The following is a 23,904-nucleotide window of genomic DNA, read 5'->3' as shown; positions in this document are numbered from 1 at the left end:
TATTATATTAATTCTTGGTAATATATCATTCTAAAAATAGTTTCAGATAATGAAAATGAGGAAGATGAAGAAGATAGAGAACAGGAGACATATCAAGAATGCGACTTTAAGTTTAACGATTTTATTAAAAGGTAAGGCAGGTAGTGTATTAACTTTTCTTAAGTTAAGTTACAATATGTATTATTGAAAATCAAAAACTTAAATACTTAAAAACTTAGCTCATATTAACTTGTCTATATTACCAAAAGTCTGAACTCCCAAGTGCCGAGAAATTTTCTTCTTTCTAACTCGCTTTATTGTATAATGTATCAGGCTTTACTGTGAATTCACCCGCTATGATCATATTATTACAAAATGACATTTACAATAACTTTAAATATTAAGCAATAAAAAATTATGTGCATTGGCTTCTTATTTAATATACATACTTAAGCACAAATGGTTGAAGCATTGTCATTCTCTCTTAAACATTATGTTTGCCTGTTGCATGACAATGCATAAGTATTTTGTCACCCATGAAAGACATTTGCCAAACGTAGAAAACAATTTTAAATATTTAATTTATATTAAATTGTACTTATATTAAATTGAATACCTAGTTCATCCGACTCTAGACGAAAAACTTTAGAGTTTACTGTTTAAATTGTGGCCTCAATATCCTCAGTGATAGAACATAAAGATATTTGAAAGACATCTCGCACGGTATTACCTAATAAGTTTTTAATATTAGTTATATACGTGTACTATAGTGCGGCTCTTAATTGTCTCCACCCACTCTTGTCTTTTGCAGGGCGTCCCAACTATCCAGAGGAAAAACAGGTGTATATTATACCAGCTACGGTAAGAGATCCACAACAGTCTACTTCCACAGTTGGTGACACATATTCTGTGAAAAGAGTACCTAAAAAATATAAATTTTTTCCATCTAAATTCAAATGGTTCATCAATTGACAGAAGATCATCCTGATTGACGTATGGAATTCTGCAAAGTAATAACCGAGAGAATAGGACGCCAGCATACTTATATGAAGAACATTTGTTTTAGCGATGAATGTACTGAATATGAACATTACGATTCAAAAAAGTAGACAAAATGTTCGCTATTGGAGTGACGTAAATCACGAAACGTATTTCGTGAAACACACTGAGCTGGCATATTAGTGAATCACATTGTTGGGACTCTCTTTTTAGACCAAAATTTTACAGGAAACCTTTACTTAAACATGTTGAAAAATGCAATAGTACCACTGATCCTTGAGATTATTGAAAACAATCCTCATTAATTTGAGTTGGAGCCATTTTTTTAACAAAATGGGACACCACCTTACTCTAGCAGAAATATTAGAAAATATTTGAGTAATACTTACCCTAATCGGTGAATTCGTCATCGAGGGCGTACTCACCTACTGAGTAGCCAGTCCGGTCGCCTGATCTTACACCTTTGTATTTTTGTTATGAGGCTTAGTTTAATCATTTTAAATGGAAATAAACATGTGAAAAATAAGATTTTTGAAAGGGTGCCATTTTGCTACGGGTAGAAGTAATGACTTAATATTCAAGGACCATAAAGCATTCAGTGAAAGCTTTCAAACGATGTATCGCATGACCCCTCTTTCTATTTCATTTTATGTTTCAAAATGGCGTCCCGCCGCTATTTTGAAGTTTTGCAAAATGATCTAGGGACCAAAAGGTAGTATTTAGGTTGCTAATGATGTGTGAAAAATTTCCAATTTTTTATACAAACGCATTCAAAAGATAAGAGGGGGAAGGAAAAATATCACTTATTTAACAAGATTTTAATGAAGAAAATAAATTTCAAAAGTAGAAATAAAGTAAGAGGTCGCCAAAGTCACCAAAACGCAGTGTTTTGCACTTTTCAAGGGGAAATAAATTCTTTTTTATTGTCAAAAATTTTCTTAAACGAAATATTTTATAGAACAAAAGAGTCATATTTTGTACAATTGAGTTTCATAGAGGCACTGCTGTAACAATTACAGTGTCAAAGTTACAGGGCGCCAAATTCATTCAAATTCGGATTATGAGAACTACTTAGAATGGCTTAGTGGAATTTTTAATTGAAAAAAACATTCATAAATTAATTCATTTGGCATTTGATAATGTGTTCATATTGTAACGAATTTAAGGAACATACTTTTATTGGCAATATGAAAAACTCTAACCTAACCAGCGTTGACTGTCGTTTAATTGTTTTCAAGGTAAAAACTGATTAAACAATTAAAACTGAATAAAATGTCATGAAACGCGTTCCTTTTAAAGATCCATGGAACAATTTAGAAATGTTTAGATTTGTTTTATTGTTTTTGCCGAAAGAGACCAATAATTTCAAGAGAATACTGACAGTCAAAGCAACTAATCATAAAGTTCTATAAAATTCAAAATACAAAGATTTATAATAATATAACCTAAATAACCTAAATTGGGGCCAAAATAGAGCCTTCAAACAAGATGAACTACTTAAAACCTAGACACTACATATGAAAATATTAAACTAAACGTAGAACCTTAAATAAACCCTACGAATACATTTCGAATAACGAATAACTACAAATTACGAATAAAATAGTAGAAAAACTATATTCTTCTAGTTTTCTCTCTCTCTCTACTAACCTATATTTACATTTTCATAATAATGTTACCAAATAGACTGTGGATTTTGTAAAATTTATCCTGCATGGTTAAACTTCATTCTTTTCCGATCATCACCTAGTTGTAACGTGTGCAAAAATCTTAGTGTAGTTTCTTTTCAAATATCTGGAAACTATACTCTTTCGATTGCTATAAAAGTTTAAACTGGATGTTGTAGTCAGTAAGAAATTATTTAAAATACTTAGTTTCTCCTACCATCAAACCCCGTTAATTAAACATTCGATTCACTTTAGACACCGTGCTGTACGATAATAAGTGGTCAGAATGGAATTATCTTAAATTGTCTTAACGGTTTTGCGTACCATCTCTTACTATTTCTATTTTTTCTGCTAAACTTAAACGCATATTAATTCTAAAACTGCATACATTTTATTAGGCTTAACAATATGACAGTGAAATATCAATAATTTCGACGCGTGCCTTAAGAATAATATTATTTTGTTTCCATATTCGTGTTAGTTTCTATATATTTATACTTTTTGCCGTTAACTTATAGAGAGATTTTGTAAATTCAGCTAGATGGTGCTCCGATCCATAATGCTGTACCTATAAGCAGATGGCTCAATGAAATTTTTCAAGATGAATGGATTGGTCGCAATAATTCTTTTGTAGCATGGCCCTCTAAACCTCCAGACCTCACACCTCTAGACTTCCTTCTGTGGGGTGGTATCAAAAATAAAGATTATAAAACCTGTCCACGAACTTTAGAAGAATTATAAACTCAAATAAGACCAGCATGTGTACACATTTCTAGACAAGAATCACCAAAAGGTTGCTTAAGAAATAGGATAACTTATGAAAAATTCATTAGAAATTGTGGTGGTTTGGTCGAAGACTCTTATTTTTTTTAGTGGCATCGTAAGTATGTACTTAAAAAAATAATTATAAAAATATCTTAATTTAATGACACACTCTGTATCAATATTTATCAAAATTAAAGCTTAAGTATCATGGGTCAGGAGGATTCAATATAATATAACAGAGTCCTAAAGGTAGTTTACTCTTGCATCAAAAAATATCAAACTCCATTAAAACGTACGTCTGTGAAGTATCGCATTTCTTACCCTGGCCAAACCTCCAACCAAAAATGAAAACCATCGCTCAACAAATAACCAGGATATAGGCTTATATCCATCTTAAGTGGGACACCCTGTATATGCGCCTATGTCTGCCTATGCTTCCCTCCTTTCTATCAACCAGTCTCTTCATTGATGCAGCAGCTACGCATTTCAATATGCCGATTATATTCAGGGCCTACTGGCAGTTTTGCGGATCTCAATCAAGCAAGAGAGTCTACTCCTTCTCTGATGTGATGCGCTTCTAGATAAGCTGAACCCTACAACTCTTCTTCACCAGTTCTAGGACCTCTATAGACTTTAGTATAAGCTTGGAGCTCCCCTCTTAAGTCGTAATAGCTTTAATGGCATTTTTGCTGTATGAGCAGATTGATACGACTGTGTTAAAGTATCATATTCTAAATATTTTTTTTGCATTTTAACCGAGAAAATTCTTGAGCCTGCAAGACAGTGGAGTACTGCCGGAGCAAATAGGCGATGCCAGTACTTATTTACCGGGTACCATTTTTAAATTTCCACCCTATACACAGGGTGACGCATCGAGAACGAAACAAAGGCCTTTACTAGAAGTTCAGTTTTTTTTTTGGAAAAAGGCTCAGACCCGTCGATTTTGTTTTCAAGGGCGACATAAGTTTGGTAACACGTGCAGGCCTCTGGGTGGGGGTGGCACCACACCTAAAATCTTAAATGGAAAGGGGAGTTAAGTGATTACATTTTCTTTATAATGATGTAAAATTCATGTACTTTAGTGCTGTCACCCCCGCCCAAGAGGCGCCACGTTACGTTACGTTAACGTGATTTTTCACCAAACTTGTGCCCCCTCAGACAGTTCAGTATTTCCAAAAAAAAAACTGAACTGCCAGTAAATGCCTCTGTTTCGTTTTCGATGCACCACCCTGTATATAATCTCCTTCAATATTCTTAAAAAACTATTTTTCAAGCGGTTTTGTGAAAGCAGTTTGAAATAAAGATACTGGTACGTCGAATTGAATAAATGGGCAAAATTTACTAGTGTCTATAAAAAATAGTAAAGTATATTTCTAGGCGATGAAAGGATTGTTTAGACTTTTTGGTGATATATAGATTGTAATTGTATAAAAAACATCTAATATTTTACTGATTATTTTATCATGTTTAGGTTATGTCATCCAAGGATCGTACGAGCTGCATCCCTGGCTCTTAAAGAGTTTAACGTAAACTCAACGCATACTAACCATTGTGTGGCTAAGTTATTACATAGAATAGCTTTTGATTCAAAAATGAGCGTAATGGTATGCCAACTTAGCATTTTTAGAACTTTTCAACATATTTTTGAGGTACAAGATGTTCCAGAGTACAAGGTAAGATAAAAAGATTTTTTTATTGCAGCACTAGAGTTTTATTTTGATTAATTACTTAGTATTGATTTGACAACTTAAAAACATATTTTGTTTTACAATGCCATCCTATATTAAATATTTGCTAAGGTGGTCATTTATTTAATTTTATTTAAAAAGCTTTTATCAAAAAGATGATATTCGGGATATTCCAACGAGAAGTAGAATAATCCGACTAACATTCTTTTATTATAAAACTTTTGATGCTAACTGTCTTTCTATAAATAATACTTTTATCATACGAAAATGTGAACAGTTTTTTTTATTTACTATTCTGGTTTTTAACGAAGATTTTAATAGATATAATTAAAAAATACAGACGGAAATACAGACAGCTAAATTCAGGCACATTGTTAATAATTTATTAATTTGTACGATGGTGTTTTTAACATTTTATTCTTTTTTGACAAAAAAAACAATTTTAGGAATTGGTAAAGTTTGCAACTTACATCATAAGGCAGTTCGTGAAAATAGCAGATATTAACAAAAAAGTGTTTATGGAAATGCTATTCTGGAAATCTAGTAAAGAATGTTTTGACATCGAATATGGATACAGTGAAACACATGGAAAGTAAGTTCCTTCTTTTATATAATACATTATTTAAAATTTTTAATATTCAATATATTATTGATAATAATGCTGTATTAAAAAAAATAGTAAATTTGTAGACAAGGCACGTAAAACAATATACAAAAACATAATAAAGAAAAAATATATCCTATACCGATATTGTAAACACCGAGAAACCAGCTGATTTTCTTTCATTCCGGAATGGTCAGTTGAGTATATAAAGAGCCGCGTCGTTGCTGGGAGTCAATTGTCAATTCAGTGAAGTAAATTTCGAAATATTGGCGCGACATTATAGTTGTTTAATAGTTGTATATAAATAGAGTAAAAATAAATATCCCCAGAAGTCGTGAGTGATCGTGTTTTCATAGTGAACTGCTTAAATAAATTAATTGACTATATTTCGAATGTTTTAATTCATATCTAACGGAAAGGAAAAACGCTTCCTTGGTGTCAGGTGTGGGGTGTGAATTGGACGTTAGTCACTGGACATTGGTAAAATAAATAACAGTGGACTAAAATAAATTGGACTAAGTGTGCGAAATGCCAAAGCTGATGGATTTAAAAAAGTACTGGTGGAGCACAAGATCCAGGAAGTTCAAAACAAAATTACAATATTGGATGTCAACACAATCGATAAGCTGCCCTGTAGACCTTCAGCAAAAGACCACAAGAGCGAGGTTTGTACCAATACGGAATCTGTTGGGCTGATGCGTCTCAAAACACCGAAGAGATGCCATTCTGCTAAGAATGTCTCCAGAAGAACAAGAAGCCTACAATTACTTGATATGGTATTTAAAGATGCATTATGGCCATTCAAACCTGAAACATGTCTACCACACACAGTTGAAAAGTCGGTGCCAAAAGAGTGGTTGCAAGAGTTTCAGGCTGACATTGCACATTTGGTTCCACTGGCATATAGATGGACTTCTTAGAAAGAATCATAGAAAGTTCGCGATGGTGAAATGAGGCAGTATTTGATAGTAACATACTCACTGCTAGTAGATTAAATGGCTCCTGGAATTCGAAGCTGACAAGAACATCTGTAAAACGCTTGGAATCAAGAAAACCACAATTACTGCATTACACTTGCAGTCAGATGGCATGGTGGAACTAATGGATAGGTCCATTAGTCGGTATTTGGCTAAAATGGCCTCTAGCCATCAAAGAGACTGAAGCAGGTTTTTTCATTTGTTCCTGCTGACCTATCGATCGGTGATCCATGAAAGCACAGGCAAGTGTTCGGCTTGGCCAGTAAAGGGAAGAGAACTCCGTCTCTCCAACGTCGTTCTCTAAAAAAAACCGTTGATTGTTATTTCGTCAAGAGGTCCAGTTGCCGGAGGAAACCTACTGCCGATATCGACATCCACTATCTAAACATTCCAAATCCATCATTTCGGGACGACATGAGCTTAGGGAGAGGGCAGTGTAACGATATTGTAAATACCGAGAAACCAGCTGACTCCCGTTATTACAGAATGACACAAATGGCACATCGGATGACGTTTCGAAGGTCAGCAGATCTTCCGGAATGGTCAGGCGAGTATATAAGGAGCCGCGGCGTTGCTGGGAATCACTTGTCAGTGCAGTGGCCACTTAAGCGAGGTGAGCGGCTGTATCTTGGTAAAATTAAAACTGTAATTGTAAAACTAATAACCGTAGAATCTTCAAACAAAAAATTTTGTTATAAAAGCGGGAAAAAAAATTGGAAAATATTTCTAGCTCATTGGTCGGCCGCTAGAGGGCGCTTTTGAATCAAGTTTTGGTTAAAAGTCTCTTTTCTGCTCTATTTTTATATCAAAAAAATATTACTGTTAGCTTTTGCTAAAATATTTCAAAAAACTCAAATGAAAAATTACAAAAATCGTCGTAAATTCCTATTGCCTTAGTCGAGGTGAGAAAACTTGTATTTAAATGAATTTTTGTTTAAAGAAAGAAACTAAAAATACTAGTCTTTCGAAAATTCGCGACGTGGTGCTCTTCCATACATTTATTTAGACACGAAAAAGACCGTTTTTTTAAACATTGGTCTAGTGTCTTCCTAGTTGTTCAAATTATTTCTATGCTGCAATCTTTCCTTTATAGAGATGACGGCATATTAAATTTCCTCTCTAGGCAAGCCATGAATCGCATTTTACATTCTCAATATACATACAAGGATCATATTTTCCCTGGTTGTAGGCCTAGACCGAAAAAACCAGATCTTTTATTCTTTTTCAGAGGTAAAAATCCAAAACAGTCACGTCGGGTGATCTAGCTGACCATGGAAACAGGCTCTTCCTATCCATCGATCTGGGTATGCCGCATTTAGGTGTTTTCGCAAATTTCTTGCAAAATGTGATGGACAACCACCAAGTTGCAGAAACATATTGCGCCTAAGTTCCAGATTTAAATCTTCCAATAAAATTGACAATGTGGTTCTGACGAACTCTAAGAAGACATAACTTGTTAGTGCCTCGTCAAAGAAACATAGTCCTATAATTGTGCCATCTTTTATGCCATATTATGCATTTATATACCAGCGTCATTGATGCTGAACTTCTTGCATCCAATGGAGATTTCTGGCAAACCAATAATGCGTATTATGGCGATTTACCCCACCATTGCTACTAAAAATCTGTCTATAGAATTCTAGATAGAAATTGAGGGTTTTCGTTAACCATTCCCAGAAGCCAATGGCAATAATCGAGTCGCCTATCAAAATCCATATCCGCCAAAACTTGGTGCAGCAGAACGACATGATAGGGATGTAATCTGAGAGTAAACCAAATTTGCATCAATTTGAATCATAATTGATTAACCTCTAAGATATTTAAAAAATAAAGATAACAGAGTAATAAAAATATACCTCTTTTAAATTGTTCTTGTGCGAGCGACTTCTGCTACGACTTCTACGATATACAGGTCGGTGAATGCTTCCAGTAGCACTAAGCGCAAAAAATTACGTCTGCCATAATGTCTGCGATTTGGATAGCGCATCGCATAGGGAGTATGCGGTTGCTGATTCAGCGATTGCTGCATTTTGAAAACATTGAAAGTATACAGCTAACAAATCAACAGCTTTTTCATTAGCAAAAAGCATTTTAAATCAAGTTAAAGTTAAATTACATTCAAAATGATGGTTTTGACGTTTCAATTTATTATTACTTTACAAACAAATCTTGTTTTTAAAGTCTACTTTATACGCTAACTAATATAAGGTCATTCAAATAGCAGGGTCGTTTTGAGAGACTAGAGCAACATTTTAAGAATTGTTTTGAAAGAATTTCTTTTAAAAGAATTCGTAACATTTAAAAATAGTTGCGGTGCATGATGTGATCAATGGTTTCCGATTAATAGATATTTCAAAACTTCAATCAAAAACAATTAAGATTTACTATGGAAAAGTCAACACTATTTATCAGATATAGAATGATATTATTTTTACATTCTCATATTGACTTTTTTAAATCTATTTGGTGCATATATTTTTAGTTGCATTTAAACTATAAACATGTTTAACATACAAAAAAAAATTGACAGGACACAACCGCTCCAAGTAGACCAAATGGCTTTAACAGTGCTAATAAAGTATGACATGTTTTATTCTAAATTATTTTGGAATTTCATAAATAATCTAAATATAAAATAATATATAGGGTGTTCTATTTAAAATAAACATGTTGATATCCGCTTATTATCTACGGCATTACCGGTGTTTCAATAGCAAACACATACATCTTGTAATGTATATATTATAAAAAAAGGCTTACATAATTGATTATATAATTAGTACTGAGCATAAAGACAGCAACACACAAAAATATGTGTTTCTAAATAATATTAAAATTAATCATCCAGTATGTAAGATTTTTATAATAATTATATATAAATAAAAAATGAATTTACTTCATATTATGCTCTCTTTAGTAAATATGATTTTAAAGCCTCCGGAAATACAGTAAACGATGTTAAGAACTTCCAGAAGAAGGCAGATAATTGAGAATTATCATTGCGTTATAAAAGATTGAATGTTTAATTACTTCAGAGCATTGCTTTTGCAGATCAAGATCATATTGTGCATTCGTAAGAGGATAGTTGTGAAGTATTCTTTTAGAGATAAGAATTTGCGTATTAGAATGAAGAAATGGACTCAAATATAAGCAAGAAAGAAAGAGTTCATGTTTTAAAAATCTTGACTATGAGTTCTAGCGCATATCGAACATATTTGTAGTTTGAAAAAATGCTTAACTTGGATTGCACAACACGTACTTCAAAATGGAAGGGCATATTGGAGATATGATTTCAAGGGGGCCTAATAGACCGTTCTAGTCTTTGTCTGCTTGAAACTGTTTTTGCAGAGAACAGGCAGACCTGAATAAGGCAAAGCTTTAATGTGCAAGTTTCATTTTAGGGATTTACAGACCATTCGAGAGGCATACCTCGAAATTCGTAATACTGCTATTTGTTAATTTATTATGATTCTTACAATCGAAGGTTTTTAAGCAATCACAAAAAATTTTTCCCGTGGAGTTTAATTTGCACATACTGGTGTGAATACCAACATCATTTTAAATGGACGAAAAATATATATTACGTCGTCATATTTAACTGCAGTGGAGAAGTGCATCCATTCTTTTACATTGACTATTGTAATGAAAAAGCTCTATAATTTCTCACATCACCAGAATCTCGGTGCCTGTAACACGGCTGTGCTTCCATAAGGAAGAAAAACTAATGCTTAAAAAGAATGTAATTGCTTTAAAACAGGCCACACGTATTTCTTAAGTATTGATAATTTTATCTGGTGCCATAATATTTTTAACTAGCAAGCTGGATCTTGAAACGCTCTGGCAACTTATAAATCAGCTGAACGTAAGAACTTCGCAGAGAGAGTCATCATCTACACTTGAAAAATGATTTGTGAATAGGTTCCAAGACAGGAAATATTCTCTATATTACCTGCCTCACTATTACCTGCATGGTGCATGCTATTTGACGTATTAGGTATGTGCATAAAAGAAAAAGTGCTTTTTTTGGCGTTTTAACACATCTCCTACACCGACAGCTCTATATCTATTATTTATATCAAGTTTTTTTTACATTCAATATATTAGACTTTAACACCGTTAACAGTTTAATAGATCGCATTTACCTCAAAGTTTATATAAAATATTACATAAAGTTTGTATATACCCCAAGAGGTCATAAAACTTTTATAAGAAATAGAATAAAAATATAAGCGATGCTTTATAACGTAAGGGAAGTAAATCTTAAGTTTTGTCAAGAACAAACTTTTATAAAAGTTGGGAATTTTGCATAATATGTATCCGTTTTATATGTAATAAATTTACTAATTTATTTACTTTTTTTAAAATCTTATCGCATAATCAAGATGCCGTTTTTATTTTTAAAACCACTTTTTATGTATGAAAGTCTTGGAAGGAAACTAATCGCATATGTATGTCATCAATAGAAAACTGTTCCCACTACACTGTTTTCTTATATTTTATTGGTAAGTAATAATTTTTTAGATTGCGCAAGTTTAGAATTTGTATGGCCTTAAAGATTTTAAAGCCACTACGTCTAAAAGCACTCTTTGTGGCTTAAACGAACGAAAAAGGACGTTGAATAAACGAGAAACGACATTTAAGCAATAATCTATAAATTCATTTTACGAAAAATGCTGCGCCACTTTCGAAAACCTTCTAAAGTGACTTAAATTATTATAGAAATAAAAAATAGGTACGCTAGCGTTAAGTCACATAAAAGTTACTTGATAGGTGTTTCAACGGTTTCGATTTTTTTACTGTAAATAGTTAACTAAGATTCGTAGCTAAAAAGGAAGCATTTCAAATTATTTTTATAAGGCTATAGTTTACAATTTATTGCGTTTTGGTAATTAAGGTAATTGCCGAATTCAGGTGTTGTAGTACAATTGAAGGGCTTCTGTCTTTACTGGGAGCAGGAGTCATCTGTTTGGGGCTTCTTTGGCAATTCACATGCAAAAGAAAATTAACAAAAAAAAAAAGATACTTTTTCCGAACATGGAGAAACAGTTTAAAATTTTCATGCATAGATAATTTCTTTTCATTTTGGGCAATAATTTGCATTTTATTAAAATAAAACTATTTACGGTAAAATATTTCAAGCCGTTGGAATATATATTAAGTAATTATTATATGACAGTATAGATTTCAACATTTTAAACCCTCTTATAGTCACAGAAGAGCAAATGAAATTATGACCTGCGTAGCACTAAGGATCGAGAAGCTTTACAAGGGAAGGCTTCACACTTTTACTCAGTTCCAAAAAATAGACCAGCAAATTTTTTTCTGCAGAAATTTGCGTCAGATTAGCACTACGCATAAAATTTTCCATTATAACATATTACCAAGTTATAATAATAATAATCTAGACTCCTAACGACTCCATTCATTCATTCATCTTCGCATGCATAATCCACCAGTTCCAGTACCCGTCTAGGAATGAGTGTAGTGATAATTATTATCACTACATAATTATTACATACTTATTACATAACAAAAGTTTAAAACCTTGGTGGCAGCGACGACTCGAGGCACGATTGATAATATTCGGGGAGAACTAGGTTGACTCACTGAGTTCCATAAGAACCCAAAACCATCTAGGCGCCTTAGAAACCGAGTCAGAAAAATCTTATAAAAAATCGGTACTCATACGAAGCGTCCAGAACTTCAACAGCATGTGTGTGAGCATATTGATCTGCTTAAGCAAAAGCTTTGAGGAACTAACAGCCGAAGAAATTTCGGAGGTAATTAAATTTACTAACAGTTGGAAAGCACCAGTAGTTGATAATATCCGGAAGACTCACAAAGGTTCCTTATACTGGGTATGATAAATATGCTGCCTAAGAGTGAACAAACTGAAGATCCTACTCAATATAAACCAATTACATGCCTACCAACATTATATAAAATACTAACATCATGTCTAACTAACCGCATTTACAGGCATGTCGAACTTAACAACATTTTAGCCGAAGAGCAAAAGGGATGTAAGCGAGAGCACCACGGGTGTAAAGAACAACTTATTGTAGATTCTGTAATTCTCAAGCAGGCTCAGAACAACCAAAGAAATATATGCACTGCCTTCGTAGATTACAAGAAGGCCTTCGACAGCGTGCGGCATTCTTGACTCAGCGTGCGGCATCTACCATGTTAAATGTTACTAAATATGGTTTTAAAATCACAGCCAACAGAAACACCAATTGTGTTGTCTGGCATCTCCTGTACATGGATGATATAAAGCTTTTCGCAGCAAAGCAACACCAAATGCGACAGCTGCTGGACATTACGCAAAATTTCTCCAGTGACATCCATATGGAATTTGGTCTTAATAAGTGCAAAACCTTAAACATCGAGAAGAGTGTCATTGTGAATGGAGACGTTAAGCTCCCAAGTTAAGGACCAGTATACACAACGGGTAAGGTTCTTACTTAAATACGAATTAGATGCAGGTAATCTGATTCAGGAAATTAATACCTGTGCAATGCCTGTATTGACTTATTCATTTGGCATCCTCAAATGGACTAAAATGGATTTGGAAGAAATTCAAAGGCTCACACGCACCCTTATGACCAAACATAGCTGTCACCACCCAAAGTCATCAATCCTCCGAATGACGTTGGCAGGAAGAATGGGAGGACGAGGTCAAGTCGATGTTAGCAATCTACATTGCCGACAAGTACGTAATTTACGCGAGTTTTTCTATACCAAAGCTCGAACCTAAAGCCTCCATAATACCGTTGCGAAGGCAGACAAGAATTATACGCCTCTTAACCTCGCCTCGCCTGAACTATTGTCTGAAGTAAAATCGGACACTACAAAGATGGAGGAATGGGCTCAAAAAGAGTTACATGGTCGACATTATCACGACCTTAACCAACTTCATATCGACAAGGAGGCATTCAACAGATGGTTCTCTCAAGGCGAACTCTTTCCTGAGACAGAAGGGTTTATGATAGCAATTCAAGATCAAGTCATCAATACTAACAAATATAAGAAATTTATCATTAGGGATCCAAACACTGAGTCAGACAAATGCAGGAAATATCACCAAGTATCGGAAACAATCCAGCACATAACATCTGGGTGCAACTTGTTGGCAAATACCGATTATCTTTATCGACATAACCAGGTCTGCAACATCAAAAGTTGGCCAACAAGTATGGACTTATTAATACTTAGGCCGTCGTCCCACCAAAGATACGCGACGGCGACGCGAAGGCGATACGATTTCGCCTGGACACTTTCAGACGACATGCAGTTGCTCCACCAAAGATACGCGTCTCATGTTTCCTACGTTTAGTTGTTCAGTTTAGTTCAAAATGTCATCGAGTGAAGACGAGGATGTGGTCGCAATGTATTGGTATTTGCGGAATAGAAAAAAAAAATAAAAAGGCAAAAAAAAGAAAATGGTGGGTGCATCCTTTTATTGAGAAAAATTAAAAAAAAACTTTGTTGCTGCTAAGGAGCTGCACAGATATCCATTAAAATCCAGTTCGGCATTTTGTTGTGCCATAATAAACAAAAAAACAAAACTTCGATAAATGAAACAAAAACGCCAACACACACAGCTTGAATGTTGTTTCGCAACTGACACGTCCAGTCTCCCGGCAACACGAAGGCGACACGCATTTGGATGTGTCTTCGGCGCAACCTTGGTGGGGACAAAAATAAATGATTTGAAAACATGAGTTCGACACGAAAGATACACGTGGCGACATCGCGGAGATGTGGCGTCGCTGTCGTGTATCTTTGGTGGGACGACGGCCTTACACTCCATACTATAACCCTAGAAGGTACTTGAGAACGACATCTTTAAATTCTACTACGACAGGCAGGTGACGAATAACAGGCCTGATATAGTGGTGGTGAATAAAGGAATCAACTTTGTCCTTCCAATAGACATCGCGATACCAAATAACAACAATGTATTGAGTAAGTATTAGGAGAAGGTTTGTAAATATGCAGATCTAGCTTTTGAGATCCGACAAATGTGGCATGCAACGAGGGTCGAAATCGTCCTAGTAATATTATCATCTACAGGGCTTATACCGAAATCACTAGAAACTAGCCTCTTGAAACTGGGACTGCACAGGAACATCTACATCGACCTCCAGAAAGTGGTCATTCTGAACACTTGCCGCACCGTGAGACAATTTTTACAGGTATAAGAGTTATTGACAGAGCCCAACCCTTTTGACACTTGCATCCTGGGGTGGGTGAATTTTATCCAGCCAATTGGCTGAGATAGTGTGTGTATAATAATAATAATAATAATAATAATAATAATAATAATAATAATAATAATAATAATAATAAAATGCCTTTATTTTTAACTCGGCGAATCTCAGCAGAGCTATTTGGTTAACCGAGCATACATATTACAATCGACAAAAACATAATATTAATAAACTTAATTTAATAACAAAGCAAAAGAAGAGAAAATAAATGTAAATAATAAATACACCAATGCTTAAAAAAAGGAAAAATAAAATATTTAAAAACGATGGTCTACATAATAATACAATTAAAATGTAAAATGTAAGGAAAAAAAATAAATATCTCAAAACTCATAAAATTAACCTATTTTAGAAAGAAAGAGTAAAAGATAAATAAAATGATTTTATAGAAGCAGAATAAGAACATTAAAGAACGCCTGTAACACAATCTAGGAAGGTAGCTTATTTACATTACTATTTAAGAAATATTTAAAATTAGTATTAAATGTAATAAAGCTAACACTATCCTATCTGCCAAGCAATTCAGAATTTAAAAGTTTTGTTAAGTATGAGAAAGATCGCTGAAAAAGGGCTGTTTTATGATTATATGTTTATCAGTATCACGGACATGTACATCGGTACGTCGAACCAGCTTACTTCTAATATACTCGGGAGATCCAGAGCGCAACACTTTAAAGAGAAAACAAGAAAAATGTAATTTAGTCCTGTTTAACATGTTTAACCTTGATTGATTCCTTCCATTGATGTGGATACGTGCAGGTTTGAATGCATTTGTTATAATTTCTACTAAGATAAGAATGATTACTGGACAACATAGTTTTATCATAACGAGGGAGAGCTGATCAGATCCCGAAGCATTAGACTTAATCTGGCATAAGGTCTTATAGATATCACTGTTTGAACACAGACTAAATTGAAATCTATTTGCAGTACATTTTGTGGTGCGATACATTGTGGTATTGGTTGGGAATATCCAGCTCTCGGATATTCCTAACATGTCCAGTTGTAATTCTAAAGTAATATTACGAATTGCGTCAATACTTGGCAGAAGAGTCCGAATATTAACATGACCGATTTGAGATATATAAGATTTCGAATATTGACATTGTATGCCATTCAACTAACAAAACAGAAAAAAACAGATACAAAAATTTACAGTTCTTCCAAATCCCCTTCGCTCATAATTACAGAATATCGGGCTCCATCATCTTTTCTTGCCATTATTTTGCCATTCCAATGTTAGACATATTTATAATTTTTATCCTGAAGAACTTGCTTGGATTTTTTTAAAAGTTCATACATAATTTTAGAGAGATTGTCATCAATAAAAATTGGCCGTGGAGATTTTCCAATACCCAAATTTCTTGCGGAAATGTTACCTTTCTGGCTGCGTTCCTTTAATAATTGACGCTTTTGATCCAAGGACTTAAGTGTTACTATTGCTTTGGTACAGTCGTTTAATTTGAGATACCTTATATTTTTAAAGTCGCTTTCATTTACATGAGAGTTTGTACTAATTTTATTATTTTTCCCTTTGAGGAGGTGGGCTCGTCGTTGGTATTTAAAAGACCAGTAATGCAAATGTTTTGCTTTACTTTATTTGCCTCTTGCACGTTTAAATTTGACTTCAATTTTAAGGCTCTGATTGTCATTCGAAATTTCAAAAACCATTTCTGCCAATTAAAAAGTGTTGATTAGCGTCTGACTTCGGGTAAGCACCCATTGCAAGTCCAGGGTGTTTTTTCAACATGCATTAGGCGGGCATTGACTTCGATAACATTTCCGCAATCAAGGTGAAAATACCTTTTGCCTTGACCACACTGCAATTTGATTTTTTTCTCAAAAACTTTTTAGCAATGCTTGCAATTTTTAGTGGTACGATTTTTAGTTACATGGTTAGTAGTACCAGGAAATAACGCAGGAAATCAGGAAATCATGTTACAAATATGATTATAGTTTTCGACACTTTGTTGACTTGCTACATTTTTTGTCTCTTCTATAAAAAAGTAGGAAAAACTTTTTGTGATAGTTTAGTGTCTGTCTTAATGAATTATAATGAACCTGAACATTTAAAAATGGTTTTTAGTTAATTTTTTTCTAAAAAATAGATGTTATTTAATGCCTTTTCATGAAATCCACCCACTCTATACAATCGGGCGTTTTGACGCTTAAAGTTAATAGCTTTGTTGATCAATTTACTTATGTAACGAAATTGTAAATATCGAGAAACACCGCATGACGTCTCGAAGGTTAGCAAGAATATTCCGGATCAGCGTTCTGTCGAGTGTATAAGGAGCCGCATCGCCGATGTTGTCAGTTCAGTGAAGTAAAGTTTGAAATATTGGCGCGAGATTTAAATCAGACATAAATTGTTGTCACTAAATACTTGCTACTAGCCTTGATGCTGCGGTCATCCTGTAAAGAATAAATGAAGATTCCCCAGAAAAATAAGAAGTGTACGACCATCTGGTGAGGCATTTGGAGATGCGTTATGGCAGTCACCCCTGTTATATATCTACCATACACAGCTAAAAAATTGGTGACAAAAATCATTTTGCAAGAATGTGAAGACGATATTGTCCGTTTGATTCCACTAGAATATCCAGATTTTCTGGAAAAAATCATGAAACTTCTGGCAGTCCGAGTGTTTCTGGACGGTCTCTGCGATGGTCAAATGACGTAGTATTTATTACTAGCACATCCACTTGAATCAAACTAACACGGGCCGTGGAATTTGAAGCTGCCAAACATGCGAACAAGGGTCAAACTCGTGTTTGGCAAGTGATTCCAGAAGAGGACGACTTTGAGGAATCCGTCAAGCGCATGATTAGGGACGCAATTAAAAGACAGCAAATTAGAGTATTGGAAGCTTCACAAGGCATGTCACGTAAAAAGACGGTCTCCAGAAGGCGCTACTTCCACTCCTATCAAACTAAAGAAGGTCGATGCGAAAAGACGATCGTCGACAGGTCTTTAGCAAGCCGTAGCAAAAAGATCTGGAGGAGTTGAAGCTTTCTCAGTGGGCAGAGGAGAAAAATTCTAAATTATTAGGAACCACCATCGGTGATAATACTTGACAAAATGGGGATCCTATAAAAGACCAAAAAGAGGGTCCCAATATCCAGGTAGTCCTAACCTTGGTAAAAGAAGGGAGGAAGCCAACTTGGGAAGAAATCGCCAAGTATTCTGCCAATGTGAAGTTATATTGAATACAATGGATCTCCCTAATTTTGGAAAATGGACTCTTGAGGCGGAAAAAATGGTTGAGTACGACGTCAAAGACAAAAGAAGGCAAATCGTTGTGCCCAAATGTGAGATACTGAGTAAGGCATTGCTGCAGGAAATGTTGTATGTGCGGCAAATTTTGGGCCGCAGAGAAAGTAGAAGATTTTGACGCGCCAGTATAACGTTGGAATTCGCTATGAAAGTTTGGCTATTGGTGTTGCCAGTCTGTTTCCTGAATCAGAAAGAATGAATAATTGATGTACTATTTCAGCAAATAGGTTGACGCGTACCCTTTACCAAACTAAGAAGCCCTTACTTTTGCCGACGCCTTAATAAAAGAATGGATTTGCTGATTTGGTGTGAGTTTGGAGCTACATTCCGACCAAAGACGAAGTTTGACATCCTCAGCTTCTTATAGAGCATTTGTAAGACGTAATCAAGAAAATGAGAACTACTGCATTACACTCAGATGGCATGGTGAAACGAATGGATAGGACCATTAATCGATAATTGGCCAAAGTAGTCTCTAGCCACCAAAGAGACTGGGATAGGTTTCTTCCATAAAAGCGCAGGCGAGTCTCCGGCTCGATTAGTGACGAAAAAAGAACTTCATCTTCCATGCGACGTGAAGTAAGCTACATAGTCTCATCTCATTCATAATCAAGTGCATTTTCAGTATGCTAGCGATCGGATGAACGACGCATATGGTGTCAATGCTAAAGATCCGAGGTACAACAACGGTAACTTGGTTTAACTCTATGATCTTAAAAGACGGAATGATCTATCAACGAAACTATAAATATCCTGGGATGTGTTATACAACAACGTGCTGGAAGCCATCAACAATGTTCTTTACAAACTACAAAAGCTGCCAAACTCGAGTCATTCACTTTAACTGACTGGCTCCTTATTATGGATACCACGAAGGCGCTGAGCTGCGTCAAATTCAACTAGAGTCGGGTTTGACATTCGAGAAATTAATGGCATCATTCGAATCATTCGAATGGATGAAAGAGTCCGTACGACGTGACCTGTGAAGTACAGCAAGGCTTGTTTACTTACAGCCCAGTATGCTTTGGCACATTGTGCGGCTAAGGATTTACAAATATCTGGAGGACTAGCTAAAGTTTCCGTAGAAAGTTCAAAAATTTTCAAGAGCTCGTCGGTCTAACCCGAGAGTGGGCCAAGCACTCAAAATTACTGAAGAAGAGACTGGTAGAAAGATCTTCTGTTTGGTTACCAAAGAGGTGTCATACCAGAAGCCAACCTGTAAGGATGTTTCGGATGCTTTATGTTCTCTAAAGGACGAATTATTTGCCTTGAGGATCTGGAAAGTTTACTAATTTCCCAACTGGCATGTGGACTCGATAACCTAGACTGAATGATGATTCGCAGCATGTTAGAAGTGATCATCAGGTCTACAGTGCTGGTGTGCTATTAAACTTCCAAGGTCCTTCTACACGAGAGTCTACACGAGATTGAGTTGCATCTTGGGAATAATTTCGGAACTAAATAAGCTTAGGGAGGGGGCAGTGTAAGGATATTGTAAACACCGAGAAACCACCTGATTCTTTAGGTTCAGATGTTAGCGAGAATCTTGTGGAACAGCGTTCTGCCAAGTATATAAGGAGTCGTGGCATCGATAGTAGTCTGTTATTAGTTCAGTGAAGATTTAAATCCGACATAAATCGTTTTAAATAAATACGGTGAAAATAAATATTACAAATAGTAGTAAGTGAAAGTTGAGTGTTTCGTAGTATAAGTTTGTAAATAAATTAGTTGACTATTTTTTTTCAATTATTTTAATTCACACCTAACGAACGGGTTAAAACGCTACAATAGGTACGCATTAAGTTCAGTAAGGTTGAAAGAGAATAAACTGTACTAATCAGTCGTTTTGACATGTTAATCAGTTATGTTACTTAAAACTCAAGGGTTTGTTTAAGTACCGCTTAAATGAAAAGGAAAAGATTTTCCAGTTTTTTTCTTTAGCCTACTCACATTATCCTGTGGCTAGATCATTTCTGTACATATCGGCCTTAAAAACGTAATAAGGTTCCTTTTCATAGGGTAAAAGGGACCTTATTAACTGTTCAAAAGCCACTTTTATTGGTAGTGTCTTTGGATTTGCCAGAACTCTTATTAGTTTTTATACACATATCCAAAGATTACCTAATAGTAGATTCCAAAGATTACCTAAAGTAAATTAATTATTAGTTTTATTTAATATTCTTATACAGATAAACTACAACGTTTAGTGATACTAATTTTATACTACTCGTATAATTATTATTGTATTTCTATATTTGAATTTTAAAAATCCAGTCTTTAAATTATTTTTAGTCTTTTAAATTGTCTTATCAGGGATTATATTAGACAATTTAAGAGCTATTAAGACTATGCTTCTCCGTGTGAAGTTGATTTTTTATTTACTAGATTGTTAATTTTAGATTGATGTGATAGAACTTCTGATATACTGTCCCTTTAAAAATTATCAAAGTTATTTAACATGATTAATTGTTTCATCAATTTGGTCATAGATTATTCCAGATTATACAGATAACATCTAGTTGTTTATTTTTCTTATATTTTTGTTACATTTCGAGATTATACTTTTGTTGTACAAATGTATAATATTATGTTTCAAATTTGAAGGTGACAATTGGGATCTCGGAAACCGTAAAATATATAAAATTGGTTAAATCATGCCGAAGTCACGTAATTAGATACTTATTATAATGCCATTTAAAACTTTTTATATTCCGAACATATCCAGAGAAATATCTAAACAAAAATGGAAATTCAAAACAAATTTATATCAATGATAAAAAATAAGGTTGTCGAGATACTTCAAGGCGTGAAGTTCAAGAATCGAAGATAGTATCTGCTGATACGAGTTTCTGCGTATTGGCTTCTTTAGGATAGACCAACTGTCAGAAAACCAAAGGAAAAATGTTTAAAAAAATATAAAGGTTTACAGATCAGAAAAGAACAACCAATTTGTGTAATCAGCTATAGTATCCTTATATTTTTTCTAACTTTCTTTCTTATTTTTCTGTTGGTTTTCTGGTGCTCCTGCTCTGAAAAAGCCAATAAGCAAAAGCACGATATCAGCAAGTACCAAAGACACAGACAAACACATTAAAGCGCTTGGTATAAAAAAAATTATGGTAGACGCTAAGAGATCGCAATTTTTAATCATCATATGGCAAAAAAGTAGGATGAGAAAGTGTCGTTCAAAGCATTATGAATTTTCGTTTTTTTGGGATTTCTCCGAAAATAATTGAAACTTCTTCCGAAAGTATTATTTATGGGCTAAATATTTAGATAAAGAAAAATATTTTTTTTTTAGAGATGCTGCCAATAAGGCTTGGTCTGAACAACAAGAAGATGAAGTACGTCGCCTATTTATGGAACATCAAAGCTCAGGAAATACCGATGGTAAAGAATTTTATAATTATTGTATACCTTACAGTAGAGTAAATCTATTAAGAGAAATAAGGTTTTTTTTATAAATCGTTATCTGGTTCCCTGAATCACTCAAAACCAAACCACCATCAGTTTTTCTCAGGATGAATTAATTAAAATGAAAAGCTTCCTTTAATCCACACCAACCAGTCCAATTTTTTTAGACATACATTTTTTGATTCGACCCAAAATTCTTCAAGGGAACGGTAACGAACTATTAGTTTTAAGCTATTCATATACTGTGCTATGGTTTAAAAAATAAAACAGCCTTAGATATTTTTTCTCAGAATTAAAATAACATACATGTGTTTTTATAGAGGTAATACATAAGATTGAACCCTTTGTTTCAGATGTAGTAGATTTCATCACTGAAAATCTTATAGAACAAACCAAAAGCAGGCGACAGGTTTTAAAAAAACTGAAAGAACTAATGTTGCTGGTAGACTATAAAGGAAAGAAAAAATCTGGTTCGAGGCCACCAAAAAATTGGACAACCGAAGAAGAAGAGACTTTACAAGAACTATTTGAGCAATTTAAAAATACTGATGGTAAAATTTCTAGAGATAACTTTTCTAATTTTATATAATTTTTATCTGTTTTTCTAATCGCAAACTATTTGCGTTTTATTCTTCTAACTAATACACTCAAAATAACCATTAAATACAAGTGATACTTAAAAATACTATTAAACTATATCATATTATTGCTAAAAATATAGCCAATTACTTATAAATTTATACTTTTTAATATAACTTTTTATTATTATATTGGCTGAAGAGAAAATTGAAAACAAATTATAAACTTATTTATTTTAATAAAGATAACAGCAATAACAAATCGACTCTACTGTGATCCTTGTCTATGCCTCTCTCCTGTCAATGCATTTTAATTTGTTACCGATAGTATCTAAAAACTTCAACAAAAATAACGTACATATTTGACAGGTGAGAAAAATATCTCGTATTTAGGGAGTTCAAATAATTAATATATTATCTCAATTCATTATTGATAACAAAATTTAGTATTATAACTTATTTCTTTTAAATTCCTTATATAATTTTAATTATAAACTTTTTACAGATCCTTTAGGTAACATTATGAATAGCTTGATTACTCCACGGCCGAAAAACCGAGTCGTTGAAAAGCTTCTTGTAATGGGCTTGATTCAAGACAAAAAAGAAATTCAGAAGAAAAGGTCTGGATATTGGAGAAAATGTAAGTTGTAACTGTTAAGGTTTTTTTATACGGGCCATATTTTTTTGAAATTTATTTTATTATTTTTTAAGTTGTTGTTGTCACATTTCAGATTAAAAAAAGGCCTTCACCTGCCTGAAAGTCGTGATTGACGATACGTCGTCAACGTCTAATCCGGTCGCGTGATTGGTTACTTTTGCAAAATTGGAAATAGCATAAAAAAACTGACATCAGAATGGGTTAAAAATTGATGATTTTCTTTATAAGTTATCAACCGTAGTTCAAGCAGTTTTTAATAGATCACACTAACTAATAATCTTTTAAGCGAATTCCTTAATCTTTAATTGACTAATTCAAATTGATCAATCTTTAATTGACTATTTCGAAATTATTTCATTATTATACTACAAAGTCTAGCGATAAATCCTGTTTAAAAAACAATGATTGTGATTTTATTTTATGGAAAATGGTGCTTTTAATATTTATTTTATAAATTCCAATATTTAATTTTTATGCAATAAATGAAAATATAGACAGTGTGTCCCAGGATGAGCGAATTTCTACGTAAAAATCAAGCATGCCTTGATACGAACATTTTTTTAATTTTATGAGTAGGTAAAATAATATTTCTAGGCAAGATATAAAAAAAAGTTGTTTATAAAAGTTGTTTATAGAATGCAAAATTATGCCCGAATACCGAATTTCATAGCCATAAGCCTACTTATGATGATTTTTACGTTTTGTGTACCAATTAATTTTTTTATTCATATTTAATTATTAAAGAAAAACTAACTAATTTATTTATCTAACAGTTAAATCACTGATCTAAGAGTTACAAATCATCCTCAAAAATATGTTTGTAATAAAATGTACATAATACGTCTAATTTAACAAGAAATTTTATTTTATTCACTTATTTTAAATTTATTCAATGTAGCTACCTCCATTTTCGAAACATTTTTCAATATTTTTCCTAAACATTTTAAAAGAATTTCTAATTTCTTCAATGGAAGTTGAATTACAAGCATCTCTAATTCTTTGTTTTAGTAATTCCCTGTCATTTGG

At 33.7% G+C, this 23,904-nt stretch overlaps 1 protein-coding gene across 1 annotated transcript in view; it reads left to right on the top strand.

The window, feature by feature from the left end:
• Positions 1-23,904, top strand: part of LOC126745138 (protein timeless homolog) — an 817,207-nt gene that overhangs the window by 761,170 nt on the left and 32,133 nt on the right. Inside the window, exons 13-18 of the mRNA XM_050452863.1 lie at positions 41-131; positions 4,882-5,083; positions 5,545-5,690; positions 21,530-21,618; positions 21,996-22,193; positions 22,726-22,860. Coding sequence (XP_050308820.1) covers positions 41-131; positions 4,882-5,083; positions 5,545-5,690; positions 21,530-21,618; positions 21,996-22,193; positions 22,726-22,860 — 861 coding nt within the window. The remainder of the gene's footprint in view (positions 1-40; positions 132-4,881; positions 5,084-5,544; positions 5,691-21,529; positions 21,619-21,995; positions 22,194-22,725; positions 22,861-23,904) is intronic.

Source organism: Anthonomus grandis, chromosome 15 (assembly GCF_022605725.1).
Source record: "Anthonomus grandis grandis chromosome 15, icAntGran1.3, whole genome shotgun sequence".
In the NCBI taxonomy this organism is placed as follows: Eukaryota; Metazoa; Arthropoda; class Insecta; order Coleoptera; family Curculionidae; genus Anthonomus; species Anthonomus grandis.
The sequence above is the reverse complement of the archived record's forward strand: the minus strand, read 5'-3'. Positions and strand labels throughout refer to the sequence as shown.